Source organism: Corythoichthys intestinalis, chromosome 5, assembly GCF_030265065.1.
Source record: "Corythoichthys intestinalis isolate RoL2023-P3 chromosome 5, ASM3026506v1, whole genome shotgun sequence".
Lineage (NCBI taxonomy): Eukaryota > Metazoa > Chordata > Actinopteri > Syngnathiformes > Syngnathidae > Corythoichthys > Corythoichthys intestinalis.
The window spans coordinates 58,022,742-58,048,044 of NC_080399.1; the positions used below are offsets into that span (position 1 = coordinate 58,022,742).

Genomic DNA, 25,303 nt, shown 5'->3' on the forward strand with positions numbered 1-25,303 from the left:
GTGATTCGAGCATGTCTGTGCAACAGAAATATCAGCTTGAAGAGATCGCAAATCACGGCGACCTTAAACGTACATTTGAGACACCTCTACCGAAGTTCTGTAATAAAGTCATTTCGGAATATCCTGACATCGCTAGGAGCGCGCTGAAAACTGTGCTACAATTTCCAACATCGTGTATTTGTGATGCTAGCTTCTCTCACTCTCCCATCTCAGGACCATCTCGTCTCAACGAAACAAACTCAGGCCTCCCACTGATTCAGTGGGTGAGTTGTATTTTTTCCCTGCACTTAACACGACGGGGTTAAAAACAAATGCTATTTTATATTTGCTGTATTTTTCTGCCGCACATTGCCGGTGTTCTGACAAAGTTGGCATGCGCGTAACGTTAAAAAGGACCGCGAATGCAGCAATTCCAAAGTATACACTACAAACTTTCTTTATAGAAAGAAAATATATTAACTTACATTTGCCATGTCAGGTGCACACAACAACTGCACGTAGCCCTCTCACTTAATGACTTCGCCGTGTCGTTAAGCATTAATTTACGCCATTTCTGTGTTGCACATGTATGTTTATGATGTAAATAGTTTTTTAGTACCATTGGATAACATTGAGAGTCCAACTGAATATAAAAGAGGGCTTTTTTCACCGCCACAAAAGCTTTGGGAGCAAAATTTTATAAATTTGACAGGACACCGGTCCGTGAAAAAAAGACCCAAATCACACCAGTCCGTGGTGCAAAACTTAACTTAACTTCGACAATATACGTAAAATAAACACTAACTGCACGGTTTCTTTGCTTTTAACCAAGAATAGAGACTGTTTTATGTCCATATCTATGAAGAATTCGGGGATTTAAGCATTTAGTCGCAAGAATTTTCCCCAGAAAAGCTGTGTTTATGTCAGGCAGCTGTTAGCCTCATTCACTAACAGAGTAGCATTGTACTTCGACAATATACCTAAAATAAACGCTAACTGCCCGGTGTCTTTGCTTTTAACCATGAATCGAGACTGTTATACATCCATATCTATGAAGAATTTGGGGATTTAAGCATTTATTCACAAGAATTTTTGCCAGAAAAGCTGTTTACACCAGGCGGCCGCTAGCCTCATTTGCTAACAGAGTAGCACTGTACTTTGACAATATAAGTAAAATAAACGCTATCTGCACTGTGTCTTTGCTTTTAACCAAGAATCGAGACTGTTTTACATCCATATTTGTAAAGAATTCGGGGATTTAAGCATTTATTCACAAGAATTTTCGCCAGAAAAGCTCTGTTTACACCAGGCGGCTGCTAGCCTCATTCACTAACAGTAGCTATATAGTGTATAATAATTATAAAGGGCTATTCTATTCTATAATGAGTAGTGATTGTAAATAGAATTTATTAATCATCTATTTACATATTATTTATAATTGATTCTGCATGTTTTCCTCAAGTATTACGTTTTTTATGTTAAATTGAGTGATTTATTAGCCCGGTGAAAACTTGCAGTAAATAAAAAAACAAAACATTAGATTTCTATTTTGGTCAAAAACTTATATGATAAGTTAAATATTGCTATTGATACTGAAAATATAGGTGACTATCTCTGCATTTGGTGATTTTTGTGCATCTACCCATCTACTGTAAAATCTGAGACTTTTTAAGTTGTGTTATACTTATATGAAAAATAATTAATTGGGATTTTATAAGGGAACGACTTTGAATTTTTTGATGCTGCTGCTCATGGAGACTCATATATGGCTAAGGTAGGTGCCTGTTTTGGTTTTAGGTCGGTAGCAGCTTTGGTTTTGAAAATATTTGAATTTGAAGTTTTTGAAACTAGGCCCCCTACGAATGAGCCCTGTTTCCCGTGTCATGTCAATAGGTTATGAAGTCTATGAAAAAACTTTGTCTTAGCTGCAGTTCACTGCTCCTCCAACAGGTATGTATATGTATAATATTATTTTATTTGATTTTCACTACAAGCATCCTTGTAATGTATATCAAACAAAAGAAGACACATTTGTCATCTTTCAATAAATCATTGGCGTCAACTGAATTTATTTGGATCTGTGCTTACGTTTATGGCTCATGTGTGTTTTTCTAAATGAACATTTTGTATCTTTGGATCTGGTCATTACCGGGAGCGTCCCGCTTGTCCGACTACGGGTCTGACGGAGCCAGTGTCGTGCGATGACATGCCAACGATGAGTGGAACGACTGTGGGAAGGAGGGTTGTTGAGGGGCTTAGGGCTGGAAGGGCGTGGCTGCCCTCCTGATGCCTCATCTCCTTTTTCCTGCTGTGATGTGATACAAAAACATAGAGCATTAATGATAACATTTTAAACTTCATATCATGAAACGAACACATTTATTCATAAGTTACATGATCGTTAACTTACTAAGCCAATATTGAAAGGGAGGTAGGTTGCAGGCTTTATTTGTGTCTGCGACTATTCTGCTCAGTGACGTGCGGTGAGGTTCATGGTTGGTGAGGCACTGACTCCTTTAGTGTCAGATTTCCAAATATATAAACCAAAAAGGGTAGCTTATTCAATTGGCTACTGGTTATTTCATATCTCATCAGCATTCTTCACAAAACAGGCACACACGGTACATATTATCGATACGTAAAAGTAAGAAAATAACATGCATTTGCTCTACACCCTCAATGTGTTGGCCGTCACCATTCTATAATTAATGCAACATAAATGAGAGTAAAGAGTGGTGTACAAAACCACAGAATTCAATTCTGACCTTTAGTGAAATATTCAGTTGTTTTTAAAACTTTTAATTCTGAAACTTTAATCAATTTATTACAGATTGCTAAACAAAAAGTGTGAAAAGAAAAATAATATTTTATTTAAGGCCAAAATTTAGTTTTTAAATATTCTATTGTATTTTTCTTGGTCCAAGCTCTTTTTTTTTTTTTTTTTTTTTTTTTAATAAGATTGAAATGAAAACTCTTTGTGGTCTTGCGCCTGTCCTTCACCACAAAAACCGGCGTTACTTTGGAAGGGCATAGGTTTTGTCTCAACATTCGTAGGGACGATATAACAGCATAACCTGCATGTAGGTACACTTTTTGCTGGGGACGGGACATTAATTAGACCAAACAGATTGGATGAAGGGGGCAAAGGGCCACATTTCTAATGTATATGAACCTAATTAATTAATTGGCAAAATGATCAATGCAAAATAAATCCTTATCTACTGATAATAACTTTTACGTGCATTGGTTTAGATGATACACTGTTCGATTCAAACCTTTGTTTTCAAAAAATACTAAAGAAACATTTTGAAAACTTCCTGAATAAATGTCTGGTTTTTATTAGCAAACATAAACATAGTGAAAATAATTCACTTAATAATGGTAGGGTCAATTCTATCCTTACAACATATGGAACTATTGAAAGATCTAAATTCTCTATATAACTGAACATTATATCATGCAAAAAAGGTAAGGTTGCTTAAAAGTTGGTGGGGACAATTTTAGCATGCTGAAAAGTTGGTAGTGTTATGTCCCTACCGTCCCTATGCAAACCTACGCCCTTTTAGTAAAAGTCCTCCTTATTTTCCTTTACTTAAAAAAAAAAAAAAAATCTCTCCGCCTCAATGGAGAGGATTGCTTCAATTAGATCGTTCTGTGTTCTATTTGACAAGCCAGAAAACACAGTGGATGTGTCCAATGTCTAGCTAACCTTTCATCTTTCTCAGCAAAACCATGTAATCGTTCTACATATATGCCACTTTTAGAAAAGCTACACGCTCCTCGTTACCATGAAATGTTAACTCCTGTTTAGCTAGGATGCAGGTTGCATTAATGAGGTCTTTCAAACTCTTTTCTTTACCATAGCTTTTGAGGATGCTGCCGTTGAGCTTCCGCTGTTCGTCAAAGCCAAATCGATCCTTGAGCTTCCAAAAGTTTTTAAAGCAAACAGGCTTTGAATGTGAGTGGTCGAGCTCTTATGTTTGCTGAGGCTTCGTGGTAGTTTTTTAATGTCACAATATCTCGTGTTAGTCCAGACATTGGCACAAGTTGAGAAGAAAAGGCAGGGAAAGCAGCAAAGGCGATTTTTCGAAGGACAGCCACATAGACAGTCTTTTCGGGTGTACCAGTCCGTTTGAAAAGCGCGAGTTATCCTCTGTCCCGTAGTTTGAAGCAAACCTTTTAGCTCCGGACAACACCGGCGTTGTGTTAATCGCGTCCACTTTTAAAGGAAAAGTCTAGTTTCACGTATGCCCCCTTGCAGTGCGGCAGAGTACTATCTGCCGCAGCCTGTGTCTTTTCACTGCGGTTTTATTTCCCATCAGCAAAACTAAATATGTCGCTAACAAACATTAAACTTTAAGGGTTAAAGACATTAGCCAGACTGAGGAAAATCAGGTCAAATAAACGTATCTGGAAACATTATAATGGCGACATGCAGATGTACGGCAACTAGCACGCTCCAATTCCATGTATCAACCCAGTTTGTTAAGGACTGCGCAATCAGAGGTGAGGCTTTACTCGTTGCTGCCGCACCTCTCGTTTCATTTCTTTATTTGAACAGGAAATAGGCAAATTCAGTGATTTTGACTGTAAAAAATGTTTGAAATGAGTCATAGATAAAGAGCAATGGACAAATATTAATATAAATTTGATGCTATAATTATTTTTTTGTCATGATGACAGGTGAGGCTCTGCCTCACCTGCCTCCCCTGACCGCACGTCACTGATTCTGCTTAACAATGAAATGGGTCAAGCATTCATAGAACTGAATCAATGAAGCTTTTAGTGACCTTGACTTTTTACTGTATGAGCAGGAAATCATTATGTCCGAGTCTGCCTCACTGTACGAGATGAGCTGAAAGATGGCAGATTGTGTCTTTCTGGTTAATGTGCAAGCATCAGTGGTCGTTCTAGGATTTTTCCAAAACAGAAGCACAGAAGGGGCCACGTGTAACCCATAAGGGCCAACTGTCGCTGCCAGGGGCGTTACTGGTGGTGGTGGTGGGGGGGGGGGGGGGGGCAGTGCCCACCCACGGACACACTCTGCCCACCCAAAGAAAACTGGATGTAGTACTAACGGCAGTCTGGGCACCGCGTATGGTATCCCATTCATATAGTACTGTGTATGTCAGCGGACACTGCCATCGACTCTCTCGCATCCTACGGTACACACTGTCAGCTCAGTCACCACAGAGCAGCCCCTCCCAGCAGAGAGATGTTAACTCCTCGGCGTGCAGGTTGCAAATGAATCACGCATTTGCCAAAACGCAACTCGCAGACACCGTCGGTAGTTTAGACACTGTACTTGACGTTTGTCATGCTACTGTTCCTTTATTTCTCGTCTGCCTCGTTATCTAGTTTCAGTCATGTCAGCAATCTATTTGCCCTAGCACTACGAATGTCTCCTACCTTTGCCTCTCGTACCGCACTATTATCATTAATTTCACTCATATTGCGCTTTTTATCTGTCATCTGTGTGTTTTTTATTGTGTGTTGTGCTCCGTGTTAGCAAGACTTAGCAGTTACCTGCCTTTGGCGGGTAGCTCCACTCAGTCATAAAGCACATACTGCCAAACAGAGAGATGCACAGGTGGCCCATTAAGAAGCAAGCAGCTTCCACGCCTGCTAACTCCCCCTCTACCACCGGCGCAAACAATGAGCAGGGCTCCGTATCACTCCTGGGGTCTGTAGGTGATGTGCGCCCGGCAGACACATCATGTCTCGGCGGCAGCTTAGCCACTCTGCCGGCGGCATCTGAAAGCGTCCCTCCTGTTCTTCCCGTCTAGTCCTCTCACTCTGGCCCTGCTGTGTGTGCTCCGCCAGACTTAAACTTGGATCAGTAAAAAGATCCCTTTCCCATCCTGCACATATTGTACGTCACTGCACTAATCATGTGTGTCTTCAGCTGCATGTGAAAGCTCTTTTTCAACATTAACCCGCATTCTCACCCCTCTCCGCAGAACAATGCTGCGTTCACGGAAGAGAGATTTAGTCATTTTGGCCCGTGAGAAAGAAATTACTAGGAATCTTGATATGAATAGATTTGTGACAGAATTTGCCAAGAGCAGCCGCAGACTTGTCCTGTAAATGGTGTCTGGGATAACAAGGCTATACCTTTAACCTAACCTGTGCCTTATTACCTGCACATCTTATTGTGTTCATTAACCTTTGTCACCTGCAGGTCCATACTGTTCAGTTATGGATGTGTTCTAAGTCAAATCAAATCAAATCAACTTTGATTAGGCCAAATCACAACAACAGTTATCTCAAGGAGAAAACAAAACATGTTTTAAGGTGCAGTAGCCCTACACTGGATTTCGACCGACTTGAGCATTGTAGCTTTTTTTTTTTTTTTTGCCCCGCCAGGTAAGACTAATGCCCACACTGTAAAAAATTGCTGTAAATTTACGGCCAATCTTCAACACTAAAATGCCGTTTTTGTGTTTAACAGTTAAGTACTGTCTTTAGCAATGCATTGTGGGTTACCAACATTGAGGCCACAAGACAAATGCTGTAAATGGTAAGGTAATGTTTTAAAGGGGAAATTCCACAGCAAAATCCCGGAACTACTAATACACATTGACGATTGTGGGTGGGATTTGTGCAGCAAACCCGCAGCGATTTTCGACATCCTGAACCAGTGGCTGTCATGTGTTCCCGTCATTTGGTGACAATGTTAAAGACCCGACAATGTGCTGTGAAATCCCTTGCGATGCCATCCGCAGACAATGAGGGCCGCAGACGATATGATATGATATGATATGATATGATATGATATGATATGATATGATATGATATGATATGATGTATTATATTATATACCGTATTGTCCAGAATATAAGACGGTGTTTTTTTGTATTGAAATTGCATTGAAAAAGTTGGGGTCGTCGTATATTCACGGTCTAGACGTTATACCCATTTACGACGCCAGATGGCGCCAGATATCATTGAAGCTATGTTCTGTAATGACAGATCTCAGCTCCTCTCAAGTTTAACCAGTTTGCATTATTTTATTGCAATGTTTTTCCTTATTCATATTTGTTTCAAGACAACAGTTACAATTCACTTTGATGGTTAAAAGAGTTATTTTCAATTAATTTAATTTTGTTGTTTTATCACAATAGATTGGTTTGTTTACATTTCAAAAACCAGAAGCCATTCATTTATGAATGTGATTGTACTTTAGTTTACATATTTAAATGTCAGATATTAAGATTTGAATGAGGCAAAATAACATGCTTTTTCTCTTAAATATATTGCTATAATCATTTGTTTCAGATGTACTGTAATTATTTTTTGTATAAAAAATAATTTGGTGTTCAAAAAGTCTTTTTTCAAACTTGAGTCTTGAAAAAGAGGGGGTCGTCTTATAATCAGGGCCGTCTTGTATTCGGGCCAATAATATAACATAATATAATATAATTAATATCATATAATATAATGTTGGACAATATAGCGGCACGGTGGCTGAGTGGTTAGCATGTCTGCCTAACAGTCCTGCGATCAAGGGTTCAATCCCGGGCTTCGGCCTTCCTGTGTGGAGTTTGCATGTTCTCCCCGTGCCTGCTTGGGTTTCCTCCGGGTTCCAAACCTGTCCTCAAGGGATGCTTTGGGTCCTGGTTTTTGTTTCTACCAAGCGAGCACAGACAGTTTAACCAATAAAGTTTGTGCTAAAACAAGCAGCACCTGACTGCAATCAACTGATGACACTTGTGGGACACCAGATTGGTGAAAATATGTCGTCTTGTTTTGTAGGAATGAAATCCAGCACCCACTGCGGCCCTATGTGGAATAGTTTGGACACCACTGCTGTAGTTCTGGCGGAGGTTTTACGATAGCTTGACCATAGATCTGGGTGGCTCAATTTTCTATCGCACACAAGCTGGAACGCCGACCAGAGCGCTACTTCATGGCCAGGATGTCCAGGGACGGAAGGAAGGCGGCAGAATAATGAGGAGGCAGATTGCAGTAACCCAAAATTCTTTTATCCAAGATTTGCAGTTACCGATTTGTACAGCAGATGGAGACGATGTCCCCTGTATTTAGATGGCTTTGATTAGGATGTGGTAGGCAACTATGCTGGATATTGCTTAGCAGGAATAGTGGCTAATAGCGTGGCTAACATACTGTGGTGAGTGACGTGGGGAATAATGACAGGATCTTTTTCTTAACCCTTGCTGCACTTGTGCCCTATACATCCCACGACTCCAAGATACAGCACACTTTATTGAACATATAATAACATTTGCAACCACGACTCCCAGTCACGGTTGCCCAACATCCCATCATGCATTTGGGTGGAACACATAACAATCTCTGCATAGCCCCCCACCTGATGGGTCAGTCGTCCCCGACAGCCCAATCATCCAAAATAAAGTCTCTTAAATGTTCCGGCCACCTACGTTGGCGAACAGGCCTCTCGGTAACCCCAGGAGACACAACCTGAGGTGAAACAGGTTGAACGGTAACCGAGGCATCGCCATCTGCCTCTGCGTCACCCGTCGGCGCGAGGGGCCGATACGGGGAAAGTCTATCTTAGTGGAGCACCACCAAACGTCCGGTACCAGGCATGCGTATCCAGTAGACCACGTCGATAGCTGGCTCACTACTTGCCAGTGGCTGCTCAGCTTAGGGGAAACCCCCTTCTTGCGGACTGGACAGTACACCCACACCTTATCTCCTGGCGAGAAGGTCTTCCCCCGGCATCAGGTGTCATAAGCCCTCTTCTGCCGTACTCCAGAGTTGAGCTGTGCTTGCTGGATGCAGTCGTGGACCACTTGCAGGCGTTCCCTCAGTCTGCATTAGTAATCCATCTCAGGAGCCCCGACAAGTTCAGGCTCCGGTGGTGCACCAAAAACTAAATCCTTGGGCGTCGGATTTCCCGCCTGAACATCAGCGCAGCAGGTGTGCATTGGCTTGACTCCTGCACAGCAGTGCGGTAAGACCACATGAACAATGGCAGGTGAAGGTCCCAGTCCCGCTGGCGTTGACTGGTGAGGATAGCCAGTTGGGTGGCCAAGGTGCAATTGAATTGTTCCACCAGGCCACCGCGTTGAGGGTGGAGCGGCGTCGTTCTGGTCTTGGTCACCCCCAACCTCGCGCACACCTCTCCGAAGACGCAGGATTCAAAATTCCTCCCTTGGTCACTGTGGAGCTCGGCAGGAGCTCCAAACAGGGTGAACACTCCGCCACCAGCTTCTCGGCCGTCGTGGTTGCGCTCTGGTACAGCACCGCATACGCCTCCAGCGACTTAGTGAAATAATCCATGGCCACAAGAACGTAGCAGTTACCATAGTCGGTGACAGGAAAAGGCCCCAAGATATCGACTCCCACGCGCTTCATGGGAGCCCCCACCTGCAGTGGAGCTTAAGAACACTGGGTCGGTCCTTTCTGCACCATACAAAAATCGCTGCAGTGCATGTACAGCTCCACATCCTGTCGGCAGCCAGGCCAGTAGAATCTGGCCCTGAGGCGGCGGAGCGTCTTGGAGTTGCCAAAGTGTCCTGCCCCCACTGAGCCATGGACCAGCTGGAGGACCTTGGAGCAGAGAGCAGCAGGTACCAGCAGCTGTAGGTGTACAGCTCCACCAGGCGCCTGCCACTTCCGGTACAGCAGTCCATCACGAGGCTCGAAATTGCCCCACTGTGAATAGTAGGGTTTCACCTCAGGGCCCCGGAGGGAAACCTCTGTCAACTTTTGTCGCCGTCCTTTGTCCAGCCAGTCTCTCACCAGTGCCAAAGTCTCATCTGGATCCTGCAGCTGTATCAGTTGCGGTGTGGAAAAGTCTGGCGACGGATCCTGATTGCTGTCAGCTTGGGCCGCCACGACTGTTGGTGGCACCTGGCCTCACTCCTCCTGCTACTCACAGTAACGACACTCAATGGCCATACAGGGTCGGCAAGAAAGAGCGTCAGCATTGCCATGCTGTTGCCCTGGTCGATGCTGGATCTCGAAGTCGTAACTCGGTAGGGTCTCCAGCCATTAAGCCACCTGTACCTCTGGCTGCTTGAAGCTCAGGAACCAGGTTAGGGAAGCATGGTCGGCAACGCAAAGTGAAGCGGCTGGCGTGGAGGTAGGGGCGGAAGTGCCGAACTGCAAATCCAGTCCAATGATGCACTCATTCCGTAGATCAGCAAGCCAGAACTTGTGCATCATTTCTTGCCCCCCAGTCCGTACACACAGCAGCCCTTTTATACCAGCTTTCTCCCCCGTGACTGTTGTCAGCTGAGTGCTGGTGGGTGTCCATGTCGCCGCCAGTGTTCCAGTGGTACAGGGAAGGATGTCAGATCACACAAGGGAAATGGCAGATCCCGAATCCACTAAGGCCCGGCAAATCCGGCCGTTGAGCTGACAGGCCAGGTAGAGTCCCTGGACGTGTTCAACATGCAACCATGCAACGTCCCCGGAGGAGTGATGGGAAACAGATCGATGGTCCCTTCTCTAGACCCCCCTGCTCTCGTTTCCCGACAGTTGGTCACGTCTGGAGATCGTCGCAGGTGCTAGGCAGTGGCGTGCCAAATGCCCAGGCTGTCCATATCGGGCACAACAGTCATTTGACTGAGGCTGGCGCCGTTAGGATGACCTAGGCGGCCACTGTCGTTGTGTGGGCGATAGCTGGGCCCAGCACACCTCCTCCTCATCGGTGCCATGGCTGTCATAATCCACCATCCTGACGTGCTGCTGACGTGAGGAAGCTCGTAGCTGGGAAGGCCGCGAGGAAAATACAGCCTCCGCACATTCGGCTTCACGAAGGGCCGTGCTGAGCGCTTGCGGCCCGATGAGACAAACAAGCTAAAGCAGTCGCTCTGGAGCGAGTCCTTTCAGAAAACCGTGAAGTGCCAGCTCCTCACATGCAGTTGCAGGGAAATGTGGATATCCCTGTCGTGCATACAGCCGTACATCCGCAGCGAAAGTGCCCAAGCTCTCCCCCTCCAGACATCGCAGGTCAGCCAATTTTTCTTTGCTCTCATCAGCGAAGTGATGTTTGCCAAATCGTCTCACTAGCGCCCCAATCAGAACCTGGCTGTTCCGCTGCTCTGCTGGGGCCAAATCGAGGACTTGTAGAGCATCACCTTCCAAAGCAGGGCCAGGTGAGTAGTGGCCTCTCCATCACTCGAACCATTGTGCCAAACTGCCAGTTGAACTTGAGACAGGTATGGCTGCAGCTGTGTTGTCCCATTGTACTTGGGAAGCTTGGCTGGAGTTCGAGGTGCAGCAGCGCCGCTCATAGTCTCTGGTGAGTATTTCCTCTCTCCCACTCCTTGCTGCTGAAGAGGTGCATGTGACTGATCCAGGGTCCTTTGAATGCCGCACATTCATCATAACGCCGACAGAAGTCCTTCACGTCTCGTCGATGCTGTCCGCAGTGGAATCCTTGGCGCAGTCGCCGCAGGGTCTTTGTGCTTCCAAAGTGTTCAGAGCCAGTGCTCCCATAGCATGCTCCAAGCACTGCATCTCAGGGATCTAGGCACTACCATCTGCCACCTCTCTGGTACCTGGCACTCTCAAAGCACACTGTAGCACGCCTTCCATCATGTGCAGCAAAGCAAACTAACTCCAAAATCCTTTGTGCCTGCGGACAGGCCCACCACACTCTATCACGATGACCAAGAACCATGCAGGATCCAGGGCTGGGTCTGGCACTGTGACGACAGGGGAATTAGTGTGCGCCCTCTAGAAGTTGAATGACGCCTCCTGACCGTCTTTTGTCCACGTGAACTGCTGATTGTTCTGAAGGAGGCGGAACAAGGGCGAGAACCACTTCACGCACCTCCGGTAATAAGAAGACAGTACCAAAAACGTTTGAGCTGCGTCTGTTGAAACTGGCCAGTCTTTCATCGTGCAAATCTTCTCCTCCAATGTTCTGATGCACCTGTAATCCACCTTGTGCCCCAGAAATTCCACCTCTCGCCATAAGAGGTGGCATTTCTCTGGATGGAGTTCCAGTCCAGCCGTTGCAATTCTCCCCAACACCAGTCTCAGGGAACCCAATATGGCCTGGAAAGACTGGCATGGATGAGGACAACACCAGGTAAACCAAGCACTCCTGCCTGGGGACGTCCACCACCAGTGAGTCTATCAAGCACTCAAACATCCCTGGCAGATTACACAGGCCATAACCCATTACCTTGAACTGCCAGTGTCCTCTGGAGGTGCAGAATGCAGTCTTCGGCCTTGAGGGGAACTTGCCAGTATATACTGCGCAGGACGAGCGACAAGAACCACGCAGACCCCAATTTTAGGTCTTGTGTCTCATCCCACGGAAGGGGGTAACAGTCCTTCCACGTCATTTTATCAAGCGGCCTGCAGTCCACACAGACCCGCGGCCTGGACCATTTTTGTGGTGAACATTACCACGCTAGACGCCTAGGGGCTGACAGAAGGCTCAATGATCGCTGCGTCCAGCATGGCATGGACCTCCTTGTTCGTAACTTCCTGGAAGGCCATTGGTAGATGCTGTGGCCGCAACTTGATTGGTCGTGCATCTCCGGTGTGGATGTGACGCTCCATTTAGTGCGTCGGACCCATCCAGTTTTCACCGTGGGCAAAAATGTCCTTAAAGTCCTACAGCACTCGCCATAACTGCTCCCGTTGCTCACCATCCAGGCCTATGCATTTGGCTTCTCAGATGGAGCGGATAGCCTCCGTCCGGTCCTCCAGTTGCTGTGGTGCTAAACTTTACACTGTCACTATAGGGCCATGCTATTCTGGTCGAACGGACTCTGTCCCAGTCAACAACAACTGTGCAGTTGGTGTGTTGATGGACACTAAAGAAGTGGTCCGTTGTGAAGGAGCAATCAGCTTTACACAGTTTTGTATTCTTCAAGAAGTCCCGCCCGCAAGTGTCCCTCTCTGTGTGAATTCTCGAGGACAAACACAAATGTCCCTTTCCCATTCATCCGAGCCGTTTCGCCCGTCACAGCTCTCAGCTTCTTAATGGTGATTTCCAGCACAGTTCCTGTAGGGACAACATATGGCCTCACAATTGTGGCAGAAGACCCTGAGTCCACCAGGGTACTGCAGGAAACATCCCCAATCAGCATTTTAATTTGTTCGTTTTACCTTTGAAACCCCCGTTTAGAGACGTCGTGCAACCGCTTTTGTTTCAACCCAGCCACAAAACGAAGGTAAGTAATTATTATATTTATTATTCAAAATGTCTGTCATATTTAGCTTAGAATCATTAATTGATGTCTAATATTTCATCCAAAAAAACGACTTTAAAAATTATTCACTCGCATATTTTAAACCTTTAAACAAATTACGTCTCAACGAAAAAAATGGTGTCTGTAAATAAGTCACAGATATGTAGCTCATAACTATCGCTTAATTTTGGAGAAGAGAAATGGAGAAAAAAAAATGTTTAAAAGGGTCACTATATGAAAAAGAACATCTCAACCACTCCTTGATGTCTGCGATTTCTGCATCGTGACCCTTGTTACATTACTATGATTCAATCATAAAATCCCCCAAAAATCTGGCTCTGGCCATTCACATCTATGTCTTGACACTTGGTGATACATGCTACATGGAGTTTTTGGATCGAAACAAGGTAAGAACGTGATAATATCTCCTTAAAATCGTGGCGTCTTTAATTCTGCTCTCTCATGCTCTCACTTCCAGTTAGGGTTTTGCTGTTTAAAAAAAAAACAAAAACATTTTAAAGATGCCCTCCTGTTCAAAATTTTTCTTCCCCCAGAAAATTGAGATTTTACCCTTTCCAATGATGTATCACACGTGCATATCGGACAATTTTGAAATTTGGCCAAATTGGGGGTCTCAGAGCGGAACTTCAAGTCACCTGAGTGTTTTCCGCCATATAGTTGTGAGGTGCATGAACTGGAAAAGTCAGTTAGACTCCTGTGCTGATTTACTACTCCTCTGTTAAGCTACATTCACACTTTTTTGTCGCGCGACAACACGTAGCTTGCACTACGCTTGTCGCCGAAAGCAGCTTTTTGGTCAAAAAGACCTACGTTGCCAAATGTTCAAAGTCCACATACCCCGAACAATGTCAGGTTTGCGGAACGTAACAATAAGTAATAGAACGACTTTAATCTCGTAATTTCCCTACTTTTTCCTCCCCGAATATTACTTAAATTTCATAATGATATGACAAAAGTAGTTTTGTGTTAACACAGAGTTTAGGATGTCAAAAGTCTAAGCCCGTGGAACCATACAACTTCCGGTTCACATAATTCAAAAATAAGAGGCAGAACGATTGATGATAACATTAATTTTACATGGGAACCCATTGCGCGATTAGAAAAAAAAAACACAGCTTTATTCGTGAATTTATTTTCTTGAAACCTGGTAACTATTTACCACAGAACAGTATCGATACACGAAGCCTGATTTTCTATTTTTTGCATTAGGGTTGATTAAATAAATGTGGACTTGCTGTATTTTGCCTGTAGGTTACTTGTAGTAGTGGACTTGTTGTTTCGTTTCTTCACACTCAGTGTATTATTTCCCCTGTTGTTAGTTCTGTTCTCATGGTTTTGGTTTTCTACTTTGGTTACACTTTTGCATTTTTGTGAATTTGGAGTTATTTCACACCTGCTGCCCTGTCTTGCTTGCCTCTTTTATCCGCTGCGATTGGGTCTGCCCTGCCTCTCTCCTCCTTCGTTAGCTCCTGACCTTCAAGTTGTCGTTAATATACGATTGCTGTTACAAGTTTAGAAGCAGTCCACGCAGCACACAAATCAGTTTGGTATGTTGGTATATTCCCATTGATATTTTTATATTCTAGTGATATCTTGAAAGATGAGAGATAACTGACCATGTCTGAATCAGTTGCTCTTGGTTCTGGGAGCAATGGCTTTTCCTCAGGGAACTGCTGTTCCTTCATCCCCGCCATCCTGGGCAGTAACCTGAAATCAGGGTTGCAGAAACACAAACATATTTAAAAAAAAAAAAAAAAAAAAAAAGGCACAAAGCACACATGCACACACTCCCACACATTCACATGTTCAGAAAAACTATTTTCTTAAGGCCTATTAACAGTGAAAAAACAACCTTGGAAGTAATCAAAATGAGGCGATCATACAGTATCTTGACAGAGGTTTGTAGAGTAGCCAAAAATTGACACGGGTAAGAGTTGCGTTACTTCAAAAAAATATTACTTAACTAAAAGTACTCAAGTACAATTAAAAACGTATTGAGTGAAAAAAAAAATTTAAGTAATGAGTAACATTCTGAGTAAGTGGTTAAGATGTTTTTTTTTTTTTTTTTCAAACAAATGTATTATTTTTTTTCTCAACACAAAGTTATCCATATGAACTGTTATTATTATACTGTACTATAATAGATAACCACATTAAGACAAAGAAATAAAACTATAAAAAACATTGATTTCCGGCGAGAAAAAAAAATGGACATAAATTAAGCATTATTCGAAGGGAGCATGAGTGCCCTCTAGTGGAGAAAACATATTTCCTATTATTATTATAATTATGTGTCATTAATTCATTTAAATACCAAGTCCTTTAATGGATTAATAATGAAGGAGATGGTACCGTTTCTCTTAGGCACTGTCTAACTGTTTGCATTACTCTAACAAAATTAATATAATCAATCAGGGAATAGTATCGTTTCTCATATTTAATGTAGGACTGTTTGTATTACTCTAACACACCTAATATAAAATAAAATTGTACTTATACCATAGTTTAATGAAAAGAAGCAGAATATAGGGCATAAAAGATACACAACGCCATCTTATCACAGAAGCCCAACGTGTGCGTCATGAGCAAGATTGACGCACCAACTCTCGCAATCAGTTCTCCCAGGCACTCCAGGACAAAGCCAGGGCGTTCTGTCCTAAAACAAGTAGCATCGGAGAACGCCCAATATCCAACTGATAGCACAATTGATAAGACTCAAAGAGCCCCCTTTGATGCTGAGGTAGCAGAATCCACTTCCTCGTTGCCCGGACAACAGTAACTCCCGAATCCTCCTGTCCAATCCACAAAAAGACAATAATCCCAAACACCCTTCTTCTTTCTTCACACCCTTCTTCCTGCCCACGGCCCACCCCGCGGGAGCTTTCAAAAGACTGAACATTTAGCGAACAACTGTCGCTTCTCGAGAACATTTCGATGTATCCGTTGTTTTGCTGACTCTGGACTTATAGAGGTATTGCCTCTCTGTCGTCTGTTTTGCCTTGCTTTATGATCACTGTCGACGAATAAATTGTCAACCTGTTTTCGGTGAGCCTTCTTTAAACCGTTTAAAATGGAGTAAGTACAAAGGGTTAACACCGGAGTGGACGCCTTCCCGGCCGACTTGCTGGGGGCTGCGCCAGTGGGACGCCTACTGGTTCGGCTGTTGCGGTTCGAGCGGCTTGGCTGAGTGGCCGAATTCCTTCAATACACATAATGATTTCACTATTTAATTAATTATTTTATGGACATGTCTTGCAGCACTTCATACCTGTCAAACTCGCCCATCAAAGTCCGTGGTCACATGAAGTGCTGGCTATTCTATTCCATTCTAATATGTGTTCATGAAATAATTAACTAGTGAAATAATTATATATGTTATTACATTAAATGAGCTGGTATTTTAATTAATTAGTGACAAATTTAAGAAATTATTTATATTTATGTATTTATGTATTCATATATTTCATTATGTCCCATAAAGTCCATATTTTTTGGATGACTACTTTTACATTCACTTAAACAGTATTATTTTGAACTCACGCTACTCTTGCTTTAAATTTCTGGACTAGTTTCACTCGGCAGTCCCACTGTCCTCGCAGCCGGGCAATTTTGATGCATACACTGCACTACCCTCCCCACACAATCCCATCACGGTGCCTGGCAGCCACAGTAATAGGGCTTTAGGTGGGTCCCACACTTTTTCAATATGCGGGACTCCTGGGGCGGGGCCCACTCTTCGTCTGGGCCGTTGCTTGCCAGGGGTGGGGGTAGGGACATCCTCCTTGGGCTCTGGCACCAATTACCGGCTAGGTGCCGGCGAGTCAGCAGAGTGTCACTCCCTCCGGGTCGGGGTCATATCCTGCCTTGAGCCTAGTAGGCCGTGGGGCTATGGCTGGGGGTCCGGGTGGGTGGACATGGTGGGCGCGGGGGTCAGTGGTCCCCTCATCCTCCGAGGGCCGGTAAAAGGGAGCTTGGATGTTCCGGGAGACCGCCCTGGATTCCGGAGGGATGGCGGTGGCCCCTCTGCCAGGTGTGAGGAGGGGTTGGCCGCGAGCTTGCTCCCCCCGGTTGGCTGGAGCGGTGCCAGGGTCCTGGGGTGGCCCCAGCACTTCCACTTTTCTGCAAGACTATCACACATCTGAATGGGTTCGCGCATGACTGAGTGCAATTAGACACAGTCCGTTAGAGAGATTTTCAGTGCCAGGATTAGCGATCAGGTAACAGAACAGGATGTCAGCATATCCACACTTACATGTGACTCACTTAATACTGGGTTTCCACACCTCACTTTGCTGATCAGGGCCGGTTGTAGGCAGGCATGTATGAGAGGGCAGTCAGAAATATATAGGGCAAATCATCAACGTGGGACCCAGAGCAGACCATCTGTACTCCCCATTAACCAGCCCTCAGGGAAAGGACAAGGAAATACCTGCAATTGGCTGGCAACCAGTCTGGGGTGTACCGTGCTTCCTCCCCGTAGTTAGTTGGGATAGGCTCCGGCGCCCCCATGAAATGAATGAATGAAGGTTTAAAACATACTTAAATTTAAAAAACATATGTTTTGTTCAAACTCACTGCCTTTTTAGGGTTGTTGTTTTTTTGCCTTAGATTAATCATTCCATCCATTTATCCATTTTCGCCTGCTTATCTGAGGTTAGGCCGCAGGGGCAGCAACTTCAGAATGGAAAGCCCAGACTTCCCTCTCCCCAGACACTTCAGCCAGCTCTTCTTGGGAGATCCCAAGGCGTTCCCAGGCCAGCCGGGAGACATAGTCTCTCCAGCATACCCTGGGTCGGCCTCACGCCCTCCTCCCAGTGGGACATGCTCGGAACACCTCACCCCGGAGGCATCCTCATCAGATGCCCGAGCCACCTCATCTGGCTCCTCTCAATGCAGAGGAACAGCGGCTCTACTCCGAGCCCCTTCCGGGTGACCGAGCTTCTCACCTTATCTTTAAGGGGGTGCCCGGACACCCTATGGAGGAAACTCATTTCGCTTGTATCCGGGATCTTGCTCTTTCGGTCATGACCCACAGCTCGTGACCATAGGTGAAGGTAGGAACGTAGATCGACAGGTAAATAGCGTTTTGCCTTAGCTCCCTCTTCACCACAACGGACCGATGCAGAGTCCGCAATTCTCTGTATCGTTCCAATTTGAGTATATGTGAAACCATGAGCAACACAAGATTAATTATATTTAATGTAAAAGCCAACATTTTATTATCTATTACTATTAAATGTGTATTCAGTGTGGAAGAAAGAACAAAAAAACAGTGCTGGAATGCTGTGTACTTTCCACTGTAAGTATTGGCACTGACACCGCAGGGTCACACACTTCATCAGCTGCTAGGAGTAACTGGAAGTGACATCTGGGCTTTGTGCTTTAGAGCTTCAGATAAAAATGCAGATTGCGCTGGTAGAATTCCAGAGAGCAAAAACAAAGGACAAATGAAGTTGGCATATTTATAGTATTGTACACCCAAAGACTACGTAACCTAAAGAAACACCAATGCCTTGACTAAATGTTTAAATCTCTTACTGATATTTGTAATCTTTTTGACCAAGTGCATCCAAGAAGGAAGAATTTTAAAATAATAATTTTTAAAATAAGTTTCATTTTTCTCCTTTTTGATAGTGTAGAAAAATGCCAATGTTTCCAGGAAGTAGGCAAAATTTCAGTGAGCAGTCAAATTTATGTACCAGAAGCATTTTAGCCAATCAAATGTGAGTATTTCTGATAGTCTGCAGCGCTTGTGATGTCAAATACACCCAAAATTTCTTAGCCTATTGTGACAGCAATGTTCTTTACGTGCGAGTCGTCATTTCTACAGTCGCATATACACTGATTTTGCCAGAACAAAAATGGTTTATGAAAAGGAGACTGTTGTTTATTTTGTCCTATGATGTTACTTGCCATACTTTGATTTGGTGTGGCTATCATCTGTTCTCAGTCTGCAGCTGTGTTACCACGCAGTCGTTGGCATTGGTCAGAAGGGTATCAGCGTGAAAACAAAACATTAAAAATAACTGCTAGCTGAGCACCTATCATCAGCCGAAGGCGTCAAGATAAATTATGACAGACTCAACCTGGTGTCCTAACATAACACTGTTGCAGGTCTATTGGGCAGCCATGTAATAAAAGGCATCATCACCAACAAATGTAATGCAAAGGTTTTGCTATCAAAGAGAATTTGACTGAAAAACAAACACATGGAGAAAAGCTTCCTGGCAACGTAGTATTTGTTGTTATTTTTCAGTTATGGTCCAGAGTATTTAAAACATTAGATAAAGGAACCAAATTGATCGTTTATATTTATTTGTGACTGTGTGTATAGAAACAAACACTCTGTGGTCACTGAAAAATCGTAAAAAACTGGAAAACAATTTCTGGAAAAATTGCGATGGTAGCTTTGTTTTGGCAGGTAAACCCCTTGGGGTCACTTCCTGTTGATATCAAGTCACTTCCTGTTGTTTTGAGGACATTTTTGGATCACTTCCTGTTGATATTAGGTCACTTCCTGTCAATGGAATTGTCTACATGGCCGTCAATGGCATCGACATACATTGGCGTCAATGGAATGGACGCTTATGGCCATCATTGGAATGGACGTACAGTCATGTGAAAAAATTAGGTCACCACGTTAAATATTCAGTTCTTTATTTAGAAATGTTTACATATCAATGTCTGATCTTGTTTTTCTTTATCACTGGAAAAGAAAGTGATTTAATAGCAGGTAAACAACAAAAATTTACATTGTTTTACTTATTAAACCAAATACATGAACAAAAATGCATATTCTAACTGAGGAAAAAGCTGGGACCTCATACCATCTGGTTCGCCCCACTCCTCTGCATATTCTAACTGAAGAAAAAGTTAGTATACCATACCACCTGGTTTGCCTCACTCCTCAATGCAGAATACTTTCAACAGTGAGATGTTTGAGGGGTTTCTTGCAAGTATAGCCCATCTCAAGTAACCCCACAGCATCTCAATGGGATTAAGATCTGGGCTTTAACTCGGCCATTCCAGGACCCTCCATTTCTTTTCAACCAGTCCTTAGTGGATTTACTGGCATGTTTTGGGTCATTGTCATGATGCAGCGTCGAGTTTCGCTTCAGCTTTAAGTTTTTTTCACAGATAATCTCACATGTTCATCAAGCACCCTCTGATACACGATAAAATTCATGGCGGATTCTATGATAATGAGCTGGCCAGGTCCTGCTGTAGCAGAGCATCCCCAAACCATGACACTTCCACCTCCATGCTTCACAGTTGGGATGAGGTTCTTTTCCTGGAATGCTGTATTGGGTTTACTCCAAACATGTCTTGTGTTCTGGTGTCCAAATAATTCAATTTAAGATTCATCTGTCAAAAGAACATTATTTCAGAAGTACTGGTCTTTGTTTACATTCACTCTGGCAAACTTCAGTCTGGCCTTCATGTTCTTCTGGGAGAACAAAGGTTTCCTCCTTGCACACCTTTGCCTAACCTAAACCCTTTCATATCAACAGTTGCAAGAGCCTGCTGTTCGTCCCGTGATGACATTTTAGGGTTTTAAGATACTTTTTTTAGCATCTTGGGGTCTGCTCTTGGTCTTGCTCTGAACTTGGTTGACGGCAAAAAAATTATTATTTTGCACAGGTGTACAGGTTGTCCCGGAGTTACGAACGAGTTCCATTCCTCGACATTTCGTGATAATATTGCTTCAGCAACCCAACCTGAGTGTAGCAGTGAACTCGCTCTTTCTAGCTTTAATCACTGGCACCCGAGTGCATCCTCACATTTAGGGCTGCAGCTATTGAATATTTTAGTACCGTAACCAAGGATTCGACTGAAAATTCTATCGATTAATGGAGTAACCGGATAAAATATATTTTTTAGGTAAAGAGAAATTATGAATATACATGAGAAAACAAGATATTTCACCAAATATTGAACAATTTTCAGACAATCAATGTCTTTATTTTCAACGAACATTGTGGAAAACAGCCAAAAATCGCATCTCAGATCTGACTAGAAAAAAAAAAATCACGGCTTTCACTCAAAAAACGTCTAGATCCTATATAAAAATAAATAAAAACTTGTTTCTTACCTAAAAATGTCATTACGCTGGATAACACACATTACTTGAAAGTTAGGTGTTTTTCCCACGTGTTTCAATCGAATTTCCATTTGTGTCAAGCTATTTTGAAGTTCTCGTTAAGCTTTAAGTGAGTCTAAATTGTAAGTCTAAATTGTAAGTACTGATAGGATTTTGAGTTTTTGCAGTGTTCAAAATAAATGTTTGATACCTGCTGTATTGGAGCACATTACGCACCAGTGCTACTTGGTGTTTTATCCAGGAATGACTACTAAGCTAAAATTGACAGTTAGCTTTATTTGAATATTTGCTACTACCACCAAGAGCTGCACCATTTTTATTTTACATACTCATCAATCTACAGCACTGTGTTTTTACAGATTAAATAAAGCCTGTATGTAAAAGCCGTTAGCCACGCATCGACAGTGTACATAATTAATAGAAAACTAACCCTCCGCAGGGCTAACGTTACGTTAGCAACGTACAGCAACGTTAATCATATTTATTAGCAATGAGAAGTCTACTGCTTTAAGCTGTTTACCCACGCCGTCGAGTCTGTCATTTCGCATTAGGAAACAAATCATCCAATTACATAATATATAAGTCCATGAATAGTTTCTGCCTCTATAGTTTAGGTGTAATTAGAAAATTTGTTCTGTCTACAGTACATCTCTCAGAATCATTACTTATTGTTTTTGTTTGCCTTTTAGAGTGAATTGCAAATTCCCAGAACAATCACATCAGCCTTTGTTTGCTATTTAAACAGCCTTGACATTGTTTGGCACATGACATTTTCAAATGACCTAGAGTACTTTGCCGGGCAACAAGCGGCTTGGAAAATGTGTGACGTGACCAGGAAAATTCAATCCAAGTAATTTAGCTCGTCATTGTGTCTGCTACTACACAAAAGCAGTGACGTTCACGCTGAAAAAACACATCTGGTTCTATCTGCAGGATGCAGTCTATGGTGCATAATTCCCTACAAAAAAACAACAACATAATTTTACTGCAGGCATATTTTCCAGATTGGAAACGGTAAAATGAATATAATCAGTGCACAACTCTTGCTGACGACTGTGTAAAGCTGCCCCTGGAATGGTCCAACTCAAGTAGTCACAAGCTAGGCAGCAGGGTGGAAGAGTGGTTAGCATGTCCACCTCACAGATGTGAGATTGCTGGTTCAATCCTTGCTCAGGCCTCCCTGTGTGGAGCTTGCATGGGTTTTCTGGTTTTCTCCCACATCCCAACAACATGCGTGGTAGGCTGAACACTTCAAATTTTCCGTAGGTGCGAGTGTGGGCGTAGCTCTCAATGCAAAATAGTTTTTTACGTTGCTTTTGAGACACCGCGTGATTGAACAGGCTGACGTGATCATAGGACTTCCGACTGCAAGCTTGTTTGTGGTCATGTGACTGTATTGTTATGTCTGAATGGTATAATGTAGTCATGTGGTTATCGTTACAATAACTCATTGGTGGAACTGGTGGGCATCTCTGGATATAATGAAGTAATATGTAGATTAAAGAGGAAAATGTAACAACTGTATTGTAGTGTGATACCCACAAACTGTGATCACATTTGTGTGTGTGAAATTAATCTGATTTTCTAATTCAGAAAAAAGTATGTGTCTAATTCAATCAATGTATGCTTTATTTTGTCAAGTGAAGATGTTCGGAGTAGTCAATAGGTAGCACCATAGGACTATTGTTCAGAGCAAAATAACCAGTGCTGTAGTCTTAACGGCGCAGGTGCGCAGCCGTGTTCTCATTCCTGAGGTACACTAGCGAACTGGCGTCATTGTGTCCCTCTTTAATACATATCACCTGTTTTTTACAGGATTCACACAATTGTGAGTGGTGCCAAATTCTGGTGCCTGGAACAGTAGCACAAAGTAGTGTAGTAGTAGAGTAAGAGTACACCAATAGCAGGCGATTGCGTGCCGGATTCGGCCTCAGCTCGCCAGATCCGTATAGCAATCACACCCGCTTAACGTTAGTGTGCCAGATGCGGCCCGGATCAGCACTATGAAAGTCCAAATGATAGGTTACGCACTGTTCGGGGCAGACCACTATGAGAGTTTTGCTTTAATTGTTGCCTTGATTGCACAGATGGGTGAGCCTGGGACCAGGTGCCGCTGATCATCGTCAGCAGCTTTCTTAAAGGGAACCACGGATATAAAGATATGTAGTTCTAAAAAGATAAATGTTAGTACGAGTAATAATAATTTCATATTAAAACCCCTCTTAATGTTTTCATTTTAATAAATTTTGTAAAATTGTCTATCAAAAAATAAACTAGTAGCTCGCCATTGTGGTTGACATCGCAGGGCGGGGACGTCACAGGGCCATGCTGTTGTACTTCACAGTCACTCAAACGATGTAAGGTAGTGATTTAAATAATTTTGTCCCTCGACTGACGCCGTAGCTCCCTTTTTTTTTTTTTTTTTTAGACTGGTTCTATCGTGATTCATGTTCATTCGAGTGTTGTCATCACAAGACTCCTGTAAATGGCTCCCAGCATCATAGTTTATGTATTGTGACTAAATATTGCCATCCAGTGTATTTGTAGAGCTAAAGAAGTTGCTAAAATGTTAAAATATCGTTTGACCAAAGTCTGAGTAAGTTTTATGTGTATTTTGCGCTTCTATTTTGATTGTGAATGCCAGTTCTCTTTGCATTGTTGTGTTAACGGTGTGAGAATAGGGCCTCATTAATACAGACTGAAGCACTTTTCTTCTTTGTGGCATTTTTTGAGCGATATGAGTATTAGTTTTGTAGTATTTTCACCATATAATACTTATGTCTGTTGTAAAAGAGTTGCCAAAGCTTATGCCAATAAACGGCGCTGTCCGAGCTACGACTCTGAATGCTTGTGTCCACTTTCCTTTCGCTCTCCCACTGTGGATTAAAGAAACTACAGCATCAGTCAAGAGAAAAAAACATACTCATTGGCTTAATCCCTAATTAATGTAAAACTCGCCATTGACACCTTGTGGCATATTTAAATCACTACCTTACATGATTAAAGAGTGACACATTTTATTTTATTTTTTTTTTCAAGAGTGACAGGTGGAATTCTGGCAGCGTGGCCCTGTTACGTCTCCGCCCTGCGACGTCAACAACAATGGCAAACTACTAGTTAAAATAATTTTACAAATTGTATAAAAACGAAAACATGAAGAGGGGTTTCAATATCAAATTATAATAACTTCTACTAACATTTATCTTTCAAGAACAAGTCTTTCTATTCGTGGATCCCTTTAAACCGGTCCTTGGCCTCACATCATCGCCAGATCAACAAGTCACCTACAGGTATGTGACTTTCAGCTAACAAATAATCTTGTAATCCAGATACTGAGCTGATTTTTGTGTTTTCCCCCCTAGATCCTGTACTGCTTGCTTGGCAAAACACCTGCCTGCCAGTTCACCTGTTCTATCACCAAACTGCCCACCGGATTCTTCGGACACTATCTAACACTCCCTCTCATCGTCAATGAATTAGGTCCCCCGTTACCCCAGAACCTCAACAAATACAATATGTTGTTTACAGTCTAAAAATGGGTCATCTTTAATGTTGAGTTGCTTGTTCCAATTATAATATTTTGTGAAAAACAGTGTTATATTGTTATGTTGTTTTATGTTGCACTAATATGTTAATAAATGCCATGAAAAAGAAGTGTTGGCATTATAGCTTTTAATAGACAAATTTAATTTGCAATATAAACACATTACAGTATGATGCATTGAACAAAATGGACTCCAAATTTAATACTGAAACAGTTTTGATACAAATCTGGCCCAGATTTGGTAACGTGTACCATATCCGGGCCATACATCAATGCGACTTTGGACCAGTTCTGGCCCAAAACTTGTTGCTGATCTAGCAAGTGACTCCTTACTGAGTACTGGGACATTGTTCAAAAAGACACTGGGGCGGATCCGTTTTACGAAGTTGGGCTAAAATTTGCAGTACATCTGGCCCATGTCCGCTCCAGTTATATTTTGCTATCTGGGTAGTGTCTTTTTCTTCACAAGTACTAGTATACTCAAGCAAAGGTAAAAAAAAAAAAAAGTATGGT

General features: G+C 42.9%; 1 protein-coding gene across 2 annotated transcripts in view; it reads right to left on the minus strand.

Moving 5' to 3' along the window:
- The window catches only part of ndrg4 (NDRG family member 4), a 116,442-nt gene that overhangs the window by 54,406 nt on the left and 36,733 nt on the right, over positions 1 to 25,303 (minus strand). For both annotated transcript variants that reach the window (XM_057835792.1, XM_057835791.1), the window contains exons 2-3: positions 14,762 to 14,852; positions 2,129 to 2,287 (exon numbers count right to left, since the gene is read on the minus strand). In XM_057835792.1, the coding sequence (XP_057691775.1) occupies positions 2,129 to 2,287; positions 14,762 to 14,839 (237 nt within the window). In that variant the 5' untranslated portion in view covers positions 14,840 to 14,852. The remainder of the gene's footprint in view (positions 1 to 2,128; positions 2,288 to 14,761; positions 14,853 to 25,303) is intronic.